General features: G+C 41.1%; 1 protein-coding gene across 1 annotated transcript in view; it reads right to left on the bottom strand.

Annotated features, from left to right (window-relative positions):
* The window catches only part of LOC103610875 (pregnancy zone protein-like), a gene marked incomplete at its 3' end in the record, with an annotated part of 17373 nt that extends 7182 nt beyond the window's left edge, over positions 1-10191 (bottom strand). Inside the window, exon 1 of the mRNA XM_008594946.1 lies at positions 10109-10191. Coding sequence (XP_008593168.1) covers positions 10109-10191 — 83 coding nt within the window. The remainder of the gene's footprint in view (positions 1-10108) is intronic.
* Positions 10192-12394: the final 2203 nt, after the last annotated feature.

Genomic DNA, 12394 nt, shown 5'->3' with positions numbered 1-12394 from the left:
AGACCAGTGGAGTAGAATTGAGAACCCAGAAATCACTCCTCAGGCTTATAGCTATCTGATATTGAACAAAGGCAACAAAAATCTACATTGGGAAAAAGACTGCCTCTTCAATAATTGGTATTCAGAAAATTGGATATCCATATGCAGAAGAATGAAACTAAATATACATCTCTCACCATACACTAAAATCAACTCAAAATGGATTAAAGACTTAAGTAGAGGACCTGAAACTGTAAAATTACTAAGGGAAAATATAGGTGAAACATTTCAGCAATTAGGTCTGGGCAAAGTCTGTATGAACATGAGCCCAAAAGCACAAGCAGCAAAAGAAAAAATAAACAAATGGGACGATATTAAACTAAAAAGTTTCTGCACAGGAAAGGAAACAATCAACAGAGTGAAAAGACAACCTACAGAGTGGGAGAAAATTTTTGCTAACTATGCATCTGACAAGGGATTAATACCCAGAATATACATAGAACTCAAGCAACTATTCAGTAAAAAAGCAAATGATGCAATTAAAAAGTGGTCAAAGGAGCTGAATAGACATTTTTCAAAGGAAGACATACAAATGGCCAACAGATACATGAAAAAATGCTCACCATCACTAGTCATCAGGGAAATGCAAATTAAAACCACATTGAGATACCACATCACTCCAGTCAGACAGGCTATAATCAAAAGATGGTGAATAACAAATGCTGGCAATGGTGTGGAGAGAAGGGAATGCTCCTGCACTGTTGGTGTGACTGTAAATTAGTACAACCACTATGGAAAATAGTATGGAAATTTCTCAAACAACTATGGATAGGTCTTCCATACGATCCAGCAATCCCTCTTCTGGTTATATACCCAGAGGAATGGAAATCATCATGTCAAAGAGATACCTGCACTCCTATGTTAATCACAGCTCTGTTTACAATAGCCAAGATATGGAACCAACCTAAATGTCCATTGATGAATGATTGGATAAGGAAAATGTGCTATATATACACTATTAATACTACTCTGCCATAAAAAAGATTGAAATACTCCCATTTGCAACAATATGGATGAGCCTGGAAGAACTTATGTTGAGTGAAATAAGCAAAGCACAGAGGGATAAATACCACATGTGCTCACTCGTATGTGGGAGCTAAGAGAGAAAGGAAGGAAGGAAAGAAAGACCACAGTAGTGCAGTGGTCTTACAGAGGGAGGGAACATTCCTAGGGCTACAAAGCGGAGTTGGGGGGGGAGGGAGATTGGGGGATAATTGGGTGGGGACACAGGGTGAAAAAGTAATTTGTGGTAATGGGTATGCCCCCAGTATGAATCTGGCCCTCATATCATGAGCATGAGGGGTGACAATTAGCTTTGTATCTCATGAATATTCTTAATAAACAAACAAACAAAAAACCAAAAATGTTACAATTCCACAGACCTTCCTTGCTTTAAAGAAACTTAAAGTCTGAGCTGAACTTTTGAATATATATCCATAGAAGTGCACACACTACATAAATACTGTATTTCATTATTATTTCCTTCATGCTCACCTGCTTGTGGTAATCAATATTAATATTTTAATATTACTATTTCTATGTTTATATATATGCTTGTGTCAAATCTATATGGGTGGATAAGTCATCTTTTTTCTTTTTACTAAAAACTGATTTCATATAATACATATTATTTTGCAAAGTCTTTTTTAAAAATTTAAATTGTTGAACTTTTAAATTAATTTATTAATATTTTTTGACATTTTATGATGTTGTGGAGCGGTTCGGGGGCAGGGGGAGAGGGGAAAGGGGGACGAAATAGGGTGGGAGAAGGAGGAAGGAAGAGGAGTGGGGTTGAGTCCCATGGCACCCCCCTCATTCCTGTAGGGTAGGTCAGGGGGCATCCTGCAGTGGTTTGGTCATTGCTGGGCTGGGTGCAGATGTCAGGGGGGTGTGGCTGAAGCCCTTGCCCCCCACTGCCCCAGTTTGGTAGCCCAGGGCACTTCCTGCAGTGGCTCAGTGGTCATCGCTGGGCTGGTTGTGGGTGTTGGGGTTCATGGCTGAGTCCCCCAGCCGTTTCTCCTCCCTACTTGGTAGCCCAGGGGACTTCTGGTCCTTCTAGGTTTTGTAGGTGTTCTTTGGTGATGTGAGACATTTACTAGTTAATATCAAACTTTGTCTCTGGTCTGTGGGTGCTTTGTTTTTTCTTCCAGTTCTGTGTTTGATTATTTGCTGTTCCTACCACTTAAACTCTGCTGGAACATTAGTTGTCCCTTGCTTACTTCTCAAATGGGGAACTTCCTGTGGGGATCAGCACTTGAGCTCTGTGGTTGAGTTAAATTGCTGCTTTGCTGCTGATTCTCTGGAGAAGGCTTTTTGGGCAGCCCAGGTTTTAATGGTTTTCTTTATAGATAATTCTGGGTCTAGTTAGGTCTGGCACCCCTGGGTTGTGTAGAAACTCTGGTCTGGGCCTGAGTCTTTTCATCAAACTGCACCCCATGCAATTCTACATTCCTGACCAATCTCCACTCACTGGTCCTGCGCTCATAGAGGGCAGATCAGCTGTCCTTGCTATGCCCTAGTGTTTCCCCGGCAGCCTGTCTCCCCCACTGCCCATGCTCCGAACACTTCCCATGGGGTGGACCATGCACTGGTCCCTAGTGATGACTCACTGGCCTCTGAGAGTGGCTCCTTTTTTCAGTTGTTGTGGTTTCTCATTCCCGTGTGGGTCCAGAGGGACCCTAATAGTGGTGTTGCTGGCCTGGGGGCCACCAAGGCCCTCTTCTCCCCTGCAGCTTCCAAGCAACTTCATACAAAGGGCACAGCTGTGGCTTTTGTCAGCTCCTGCTCCATGCACTCACCAACTCCAGCCTTGAAGTGGCCGGGATTCAAAATGGTCGGAGCAGTTCTTTCTTTCTGTCATCATGACTTCTCCTGCCTTCATGCAGACCATAGGTCTCTTCTCTTCTTCTGAGCTCTGGTGGCCCCAGCTTGGTTGTCATTGCTTTTTAATAGTTGTAAATTGGTTGATTTGTGGGAAAGAGTGACACTGGGGACAGTCTATTCTGCCATCTTGACCAGAAGCTCTGCTGAACATTTTTAATTATTTAGAGGCACAGGCAATTTTTTCTGTGAGCTTCACATTCCTATCTTGACTTAATTGATGAGTTTCCTTTGTCTATAATAACCCCAGCCCATATTTTCCTGCCATGATCCTACCCATTGCCCCAGAATTAGCCCTTGCTGTGACAGGTGAGAGATACTGCCCAAGAGACCCAGGGCTTGCTGGCCTTTCCCTTGGAGCAGTAGCTTCAGGGAGATAAAGGTTTCAAGGGTACAAGATTTAAAAGAGACAAAATTAAACGTTATTAAGTTTAATATTTGCAAAATTTAGTCCTTGCTAGAAAGGCAAATGCAAACATTCATGATTGAGCGATATATTAACGCATTTTAGTTGCTTACTGCAGGTAAAACCTTGAGTGAATTACTTGACCTCAATGAGTCCCAAATTCAATGTCTATTAAATGGATACTAATCAAACCCTTATAAAATAATAGTTTAAATATGTGGAATTAATTTTTAATTTTAATATCAATTAGGCTTATAATTTATAAGAATAAAAATATTATATTGAATAAATTATAAGTATACTGATGCCTTCTTTCCTATTAAGATTAAAGAACTACAAGGAAAACAATATGATGGGGAGGTAAAAAAATGATACTTTATCATTTATTATATCCTCGAAAGAGCGGTGTTCAGGAGATCAGAAACATACAGATGTCAGGAAGGAATGAGATGAGAGGAACTAGCTGCAAGACCATGGGTAAGTTAGTTAACTGCCCTGAGCTTCTCTACTTTAAAACAAAACCTTAGCACTCGTGTAGAAAATCTGAGATTTTAATTATTTGAGAGTGGCCCTAAAGATTCATGGCATATAGTTTTTCCCAGGAACACTTTAAATCACATACAGCCGGGCTGATGTGCTGGAGCAAATCACTTGAAGAAAGAGAGAACAGAAGCTGACTTCCTGATCCCACCACTCGACAGTCCTGGTACCGTCTCTTCCTAGTTGCACACCTGTTTACTCTGTGAAGTAATAAAATTGTGTTTCTTACGTCACATTGCCTGTAAATTTTTTCTTAGGCAAAAGTTTATGTTGGTGATGGTGACAACACAAGGGTGATAAAACAACATAAGAAAATAATAGTTTTTAATAGCAAATTAACTGTAAATGTCTTAAATCTACAGGTATTGAATCATTTAAGAAAGCTTTGAGGATTCAGCTTGCTTTACTGATTTGGCATGGAGGCAGGCATTTATCCTGTCACATACTCAAATTCAGTATTGGTGAGGATCTCACATTATAGATTTTATCAACATGAAGAGTATAATGCATGCATCTAATAGGATTTCTGGAATTATTAAATGGCTTAATAGAGACTGTTTAACAGTTCCTGCATGTAGCAGATACTCAGGAGAAAGAGGATTTTCTTTCAGCCCACAGGAGTTCAGAGTATGGAAAAATTATATTGAGTTGAATGTTTCTGGAAAGGTTTTGTGGCAAAGGTGTCACTTGCGATGGGTCTTGAAAAATGGATAGGATTGTGACAAGAAAATATGAGATGGCGGTTATTATAGACAAAGGAAACTCATCAATTAAGTCAAGATAGGAATGTGAAACTCACAGAAGAAATTGCCTGTGCCTCTAAATAATTAAAAATTTTCAACAATTTAAATTTTTTAAAAAGACTTGGCAAAATAATATGTATTATATGAACTTTTTAAACTTATTTATTTATTATAAGCATATTATTATTACAAATAGTGATTTTTCTTTATGCCCTTTCCCCAACATATCCTACGCCCCACCCCACCTCCCCGCCACCTCTATAATCCTTAGGTTTGTTTTCCCCTTTTGAAGTTCTATGTATTGTTTTGATCTTTTCTTTCTTTCTTGTTTCTTTCTCTTATTCTTTCTTTCCTTCTCTTTCTTTGTTAGCACCCACTTATGAGTGAGAACATGTGGTATTTCTCTTCCTTGTGTGGCTTATTTCACTTAACATAATCTTCTCCAGACTCATCCATGTTCTTGCAAGTGGCAGAATTTCATTCTTTTGTATGGCTGAGTAGTATTCCATCGTGTAGATATACCACGTTTTCCTTATGCAGTCACCTGTCACTGGTCACTTACGCTGGTTTCATATTTTGGCTATTGTAGATAGATAGAGCTGCAGTGAACATGGGAGTGCAGGTATCGCTTCAACATGATGATTTCCATTCCTTTGGATCTATACCCAGTAGTGGGATTTCTGGATCATCTGGTAATTCTATCTATAGTTGTTTGAGAAGGCTCCATACTGTTTTCCATAATGGCTGTGCTAATTTACAGTCCAACCAAAAGTGTAGAAGAGTTTCCCTTTCTCCACATCCTCACCAACATTTGTTGTTCTTGGTCTTTTTAATACTGGCCAGTCTGACTGGGGTGAGATAATATCTCAGTGTGGTTTTGTTTTGCATTTCTTCGATGACTAGTGATGCTGAGCATGTTTTCATATACAAGTTGGACATTTGTATGTCTTCCTTTGAAAAATGTCTGTTTATCCCCTTTGCCCATTTTTAATTTGGATTATTTGGTTTTTTACTATATAGTTCTTTGAGTTCCTTATATAGTCTGGATATTAATCCCTTGTTGGATGTATAGTTTGCAAATATTTTCTCCCATTGTGTAGGCTGTTTTTCTGTTCTGTTGATTGTTTCCTTTGCTGTGCAGATGCTTTTTGATATAGTCCCATTTGTTTATTTTTTCTTTTGTTGTTTGTGCTTTGGGGGTTTTACTCATAGGCTTAGCCCAGTCCTACTTCCTGGAGTGTTTCCCTATGTTTTCCTTTAGTAATTTTATTGTTTGGAGTCTTATATTTAGGTCTTTAACCCATTTTGAGTTGATTTTGGTACACGGTGAGAGGTCCAGGTCCCATTTCATTCTTCTGAATATAGAAGTCCAATTTTCCCAGCACCATTCATTGAAGAGGCAGTCTTTTCCCCAATGTATGTTCTTGTTGCCTTTGTCAAAGACCTTTACAATTGGCTGTAAGTATGTGGGTTGATTTCACGAGTTTTCTATTCTGTTCCATTGATCCAATTGTCTGCTTTTTAGGCCAGTACCATACTGTTTTGGTTACAATACATTTATAATATAATTTGAAGTTGGGTAGTGTTATGCCTCCAGCTGTACTTTTTTTTTTGCTTAGGATTGCTTTGGCTATTTGTGGTCTGATGGAGTTTAGATGTATTGTCCTCCCAGAACTCATGTGTTAATCTGATCCCCAGTGTGACAGTTTGAGTTGTGGGTGCAGATCCGTCATGAATGGATTAATGCTCTCCCTGGGGGAGGAGGGGTAATGAGTGAGTTCTTGCTCTATTAGTTCCCACAAGAGATGGTTGTTTAAAAGACCCTGGCACCTCCCCTCTCTCTCTTGCTTCCTCTCACCATATGATCTGCTTGTACCTGCTGGCTCCCTGCCACTTTCCACTATGAGCAGAAGCAGCCTGAGGCCCATGCCAGATGCAGCTTTCCCAGAATCATAAGCCAAACCTCTGTTCTTTATAAATTACCCAGTCTCAGGTATTCTGTTATAACAACACAAAACAGACTAATACCAAAAATTGGTACCAGTGGGGTGTTGCTATAGAGATACCTGAAAATGTGGGAGCGGCTTTGGAACTGGGAAATGGGCAAAGGCTGGATGAGTTTGGAGGACTTAGAAGAAGACAAAAAGATGAGAGAATGTTTGGAACATTTAGGGTTAAATGGTTAAATCATTGTGACCAGAATGCTGATAGAAATGTGGACACTAAAAGCCATGTGGATGATGAGGTCTCAGATAGAAATGAGGAACTGATTGGGAATTCAACAAAAAATAACACTTGTTACATCATAACAAGGAACTAGGCTGCATTGTGTCCATTCACTTGGATTTTGTGGAAGGTGGGACTTAAGAGTTGTGTACCAGAATATTTGTTGGAAGAAATTTCCAAACAGCAAAGCATTTAGGAAGCTGCATGGTTACTTTTAAAAGCCTACTCTGAGTTATGGCAGCAAAGACATGATGTAAAACCAGAATTTGAAATGGAAGCAGAGCATAAAGATTTGGAAAATTTGCAGCCTGGCCACATGACAGAGAAGTGGAGAGGAAGAGAAAAATGCAAAGGTGAAGCAGATAAACTGGTTACTAAAGACATCAGCATGGCAATGAGGCAGCCAGATACTAATAACCAGGACAATGGAAAAAAAAGCCCTAAAGGCATTTCAGAAGTCTGAAAGGTCACCCCTCCCATCACAAACCCTGAGGCCTAGAAGGACTGAGTTGTCCTGGAGGACAGACCTGGGGCACAGCTGCCCTCGGGATCCTGCTCCCTGTATCCCAACTGCTCTGGCTGGAGCAGCCCTGCCTCAGGCAGCCCCAAGTGTGGTTCGTGCAGCAGTTCTGGAGACTAGAAGCCTGAAACCTTGGTGGCATCCACATAGTGTTAAGTCTGCAGGTCAGCAGGACTTGAGAGCAGTGAATGCATGGCAGCCTCCACCCAGATTTCAGAGGATGTGTGGAAAAGCCTGGAGGCACAGGTGGAGACCTGCTGCAGGGGCAGAGCCACAGAAGAGGCCATCTACTAGAGCAATGCTGAACAAAAAAGTGGAGTCGGAGCCTCCACAGAACCCCCCCCCCCAGGGACATATCTAATAGAGCCAATGCAGCAGGGCTTCTGCCAGGACCCCAGAACTGCAGGGCCACTGGCAATGTGCAACACTGGTCTAGAAAAGCCACAGGCACTGGCACAGCCCACTGGGCTAACCTACTGGACTGCACTTGGCAGAGCTGTAGGAGTGAGGCTGCCTGATGCTTTGGGGGCCCAGATGCCCCAGTGTGCCCAGGATGTAGGCCTTCAAGTCAAAGAAGATTATTTTGGAGCATTAAGATTTAATGTCTGTCCTGCTGGGTTTCGGACTTGTTTGGGACCTGTTACACCTTTCTTTTGGCCTATTCCTCCCTTTTGGAATGGGAATGTGTACCCAATGTCTCTTCCATCATTGTATCTTGGCAGTAGATAAATTTGGTTTTGTTTTTACAGGTTCACAGCTGGAAGGACTTTTGCTTTTGGTTTCAGATGAGACTTTGGACTTTGGACTTTTAAGTTGGTGCTGGAACAAGCTTAGACTTTTGGGACTGTTGTTGGGAGGCTAGAGATGGAATGATGAAGTTTGGATGTATTATTTCTCTATGGTGAGAAGAAGATACTCCTTCTGTTTATGATAACTAGGTCCTGAAGCTTGTTCTTTGTTAAGTAAAGACGTGATGTAAAGTAATGGTTTTCAATGGATGGGATAGTCCTATGTAGTGCCTCTCTATTGATCTTGGATCCAGGAGTTCCTACAGTTCTCCAGAAGGATGTTTCTGACCAATACATGCTACTTGCTTTATACATTCAGCAAGTACTTAGAGCACCAAATAGGCTCCACATGTTTCTAAAGGCTGTCTATATGAGGTGCAATGTGAGTTGGTACAGTCTGCAGTTGTAGATGAGGTAAAAGAATTTTAGGGGAGAAATAGCTCCTTACTTGTTGCTAGGAAATTGTTCAAGAAAGAAGCCTGAGGAAGGCAGGAGAGTTAACTGGCCAAGGTCCTGATTTTTTGATTCCTGTTTCTTGGCCTAAAGAGGGCCCATTGCATTAGGTAAATGAGGGTAACACTGCAGAGCAGAGGCTTATTCTTATTCCTATTTCTATGTGGGTCTATTCCTATGTGGGACTCTGGAGGCTTCCCTGTATCAATCTGGAGTCTGGAGTGTAGAGACGTCAAAGTCATCTAGGAGTGTGGTGTGGCAGGCAAGGGAGGACTGGAACTTTAACCTCCCCAGATGTCTCAGTGCCTCTCTATTGATCTTGGATCCAGGAGTTCCTACAGTTCTCCAGAAGGAATGTCAAGTCAACTGGGTTAAGCCAAGGACCTTAAATTGGCCTGAACTGCAAAGGAGCCAGGTGACCCTGAAGCACAGGCTGGGTTGGAACAACAGCCACAGTACTGAATGCAGGATGCAGTTGAAATTGAGAGAGAATCAGCCAGAGAAGACTTCTGGGTCTTGATCAAGCTGAGTGAAACCAGCTGGCCGAAGCCTCCAGCAGTGCGTGCCAGCAGGTAAACAGAAGCCACACTGAGCATGGCCAAGAAAAACAGAGAACTCTTAGACCGAGGACTCTGACCTTCTCTACCAGGAGGTAACAAAGACCACAACCCTCCAGTCACTGCCTTGGAGAGGAACTGGGAAGGGGTGGAAAAGAAGTCTTACAATTATTGGATTTCATCAACTTTACAACTTGATAGGGTTAAAACTATTTTTCCTTCCATCGACTAGTTATTGGGGGCTCTTGATGAAGCCATGATAAATGACTGAAAAACGAAGGAGTTATACTTTCTGGACCCATACAGCTTACAGTGTGAGTGAAATTCCACTCCACTATGTATTTTGAATATTCTGATATTCAGTGCCTTCCATCCTTCATGATTCTTTGAAGATGAGGTCTGAGATTTCAGTGCCTAATCAAATTATAAGAAATGGGCTTTGAGTAATCCTTTTTGCATCTCCATCACCCTCGGGGAGAGGTGACATACCCCCATCCTTTGAACCAACCCAGCTCTATCTCCCCCAGCAAATCTGTACCACTACCACTACCACAAACTTTCAAAACATAGGTCACTGAGTCACTCACAGACATAGTGAAAATGGAAAGCTGAAGAAATTACACAGAGCTTGCACTACTGTGTCTATCTGGAACAAAACCATGGCACTATACCCAGTTGATACCATAGGATGCATTTGCAAGTGAAAGTCTTTTCCTACACAAGCCATTCTACAAAACTCAATAAGATGACTGCTCCACCAGATGCACAGATAGAAGCACAGGAAAACAGGATAAATGAAAGAAAAAAAAAAAAAAACCAACATTAACCAGAATAATTTCTTATGATTGGAAGCTATCTTAAAGAATGGAAAGGTAGCATTTACCAGGTAAGGCAAAGCAAAGATAAGGAAGAGACTGAAACAAACTCTTGAGGAAGGGACAGCGAGGGAGACTTACGGTTCTGTAGAGTCTGAGTCACTGGCAGGAAACAGGACAACAAGTAGCATGAACCACAAATGCGGAAGTCTGTCTTTCCCCATAGTGAGGAACAAGTCTCAGGGCTGTGCCCAACTCCTTGCTCTCAGCCTGGTCCTAAGACTCCCCAGGCTTCCCAGGCTTTATGAGGCTGCTGTTTGCAAGCAAGCCCCAGCCCAGGGCCTCAGACTGGAGTTCAGAGTTGAGCACAGATTCTAAAAGCATCATTGCTCTCAGTGATTACCTCATTAAGCTCAAGGCTAAATTCTGACAGGCTCTGAGGCATTTCTAAAGGATAACAATTATATTCTAGTTAGAATGAGCTTTGACAGCAAAGCTCCTGGTGGGGGACCTTCAGCCCACCTTTCTCCATCTCCTTCAAAATCCTTATAAGCAGGTGACACAGGAAGCTGTATTCGAAGGTCATGGGACTGGTCTCGATGCTCCTCCAATTGAGGGAGGTGTCACTTTAGGGAAATTACTCAACAGTGAATTGAGTATACGGTCCTGAAAGAAAATGATTCAAAACAGGGGCCTGTGGTGGGGGGAGGGGAAAATGAAAGAGATGTTAGGAAAGAAGGTATCAAAAATCATCTTTGCCTATTTCACAGCAGTGGTCTGGTCAGACTCGAATTGCTCCTATTTTTTCTTGCTACTCTCTGGACACTCTAAAGTTTGAGTCTCTTAAACAATGCCATTCACTTTATTCAAGAGGTTTTTTTTTTTTTTTTGAGCCCTACTGTGTTGTAGGTTCTGGTCTGCTTCAGACACTTTCATCAACTTTCTTTCTCTTTCTTCATATTTCAGCCTAAATATCTCTTGTCTGGAGACCCTGTCCCAACCATTCTGCTGTAAGTAGATGCCTTCTGCTGTGGGTTGATTGAACTGTGTCCCAAAAGATCATACCTTAGAAGCTAAATGCCCACTGTAACTGTTGAGGGTGAGAAATAATGGAAATTAAAAGGTCGGGCCTTGGAGAGGCAGTCAGATTGTAGGACCACACCGTAGTGAATGGATTAACAGTGGTGGTCAGCATTGTGGTTCTAAGGGCTGCAAAAGAAGAGCACGTGAGAGGTTAGTCTCTCTCTGTGCCACCATTTTCTGCCATGTGACACTCCTTTATTGCTGTAAAGCCACCACCAAAGAGATCCCTCATCAGCTGTGTTCCCTATGCTATGGAGTTCCCAGCCTCTGAAATTGTAAGCAATAAATTTTGTTTTCTTTATAAATCACCCAGTTCCAGGTATTGTGTAATAAGCAACAGAAATGGTCTAATCCACCGTCCTTCTTATCTTTATTTCAGACCTTTCTTTCTTTTATTACATTACCATAGAAGAAAATAATTTGTATTTTAACTATGAAATGTTTCATATATACACTCACAAATATAGAGAAAAAGATACAAAACCCACTTGTACCTACCACCCACCCAAATTTAACAAAATTAAAATTTTAACAAATTTGATCATTTCTTCTTCGGAAATAAAGCATGACAAGTATGATTGAAGTCCCTTTTGTAATCCTCTCCAATCTCATTTCCTTCCCAATGTTGTTAGATTAGGAAGTAAATATGTATCCTTCAAGTCATGTTTTTATAACTTTACTGCACATATATATATAAATAATATATATAATTGTTTTATGTTTTACATTTTATAAATGTAAACTGTGTGTACATATCATTGCAAAGTTTGCTTTTGTCACTTTTACACTTTTAAGACATTCACAATGATACTGATGATGTAATTTATTAATTTTAATGAACATCTATATGGCTTTCCATTGTATGAATATGAGTATAGCAAAACATGTTACTCTTTTCCCCTATTTTTTTTTTCCTTTTTCTCTTTTTTTCGTGTCCAGCAACGGATCGCAACCCTTAGTGTCGCGCCCATACCGGACCTGGACCGGCCACGGGATCGCAACCCTCGGTGTTGCTCCCACACCTCGCTCAGCCAGTGAGCGGGAGCCGGTCTGTATGTGGGATCCGAACCCTCGGCGGGAGCGCCACCGCGCTCCCAAGCGGCGCACTGTAGCAGTGCGCCACCGGGCCGACCCTTTTCCCCTATTTTTGAACTTTTGATTGTTCATATATCTTTTATTTTAATAAGTTTTTTATTGTGATAAAATACACATAACATAAATTTATTATATTAACCATTTTTAAGTGTACAGTTTAGTGATGTTAAGTATATTTGTAATGTTGTGCTTTAATCAACACCATCCATCTCCAGAAGTCTTTTTCTTTTTTTATTTTATTTTATTTTA

Source organism: Galeopterus variegatus, unplaced genomic scaffold, assembly GCF_000696425.1.
Source record: "Galeopterus variegatus unplaced genomic scaffold, G_variegatus-3.0.2 Scaffold11946, whole genome shotgun sequence".
NCBI classification, from domain to species: Eukaryota; Metazoa; Chordata; class Mammalia; order Dermoptera; family Cynocephalidae; genus Galeopterus; species Galeopterus variegatus.
Note: the sequence above shows the minus strand (reverse complement) of the source record. Positions and strands in the feature narration are given on the sequence as shown.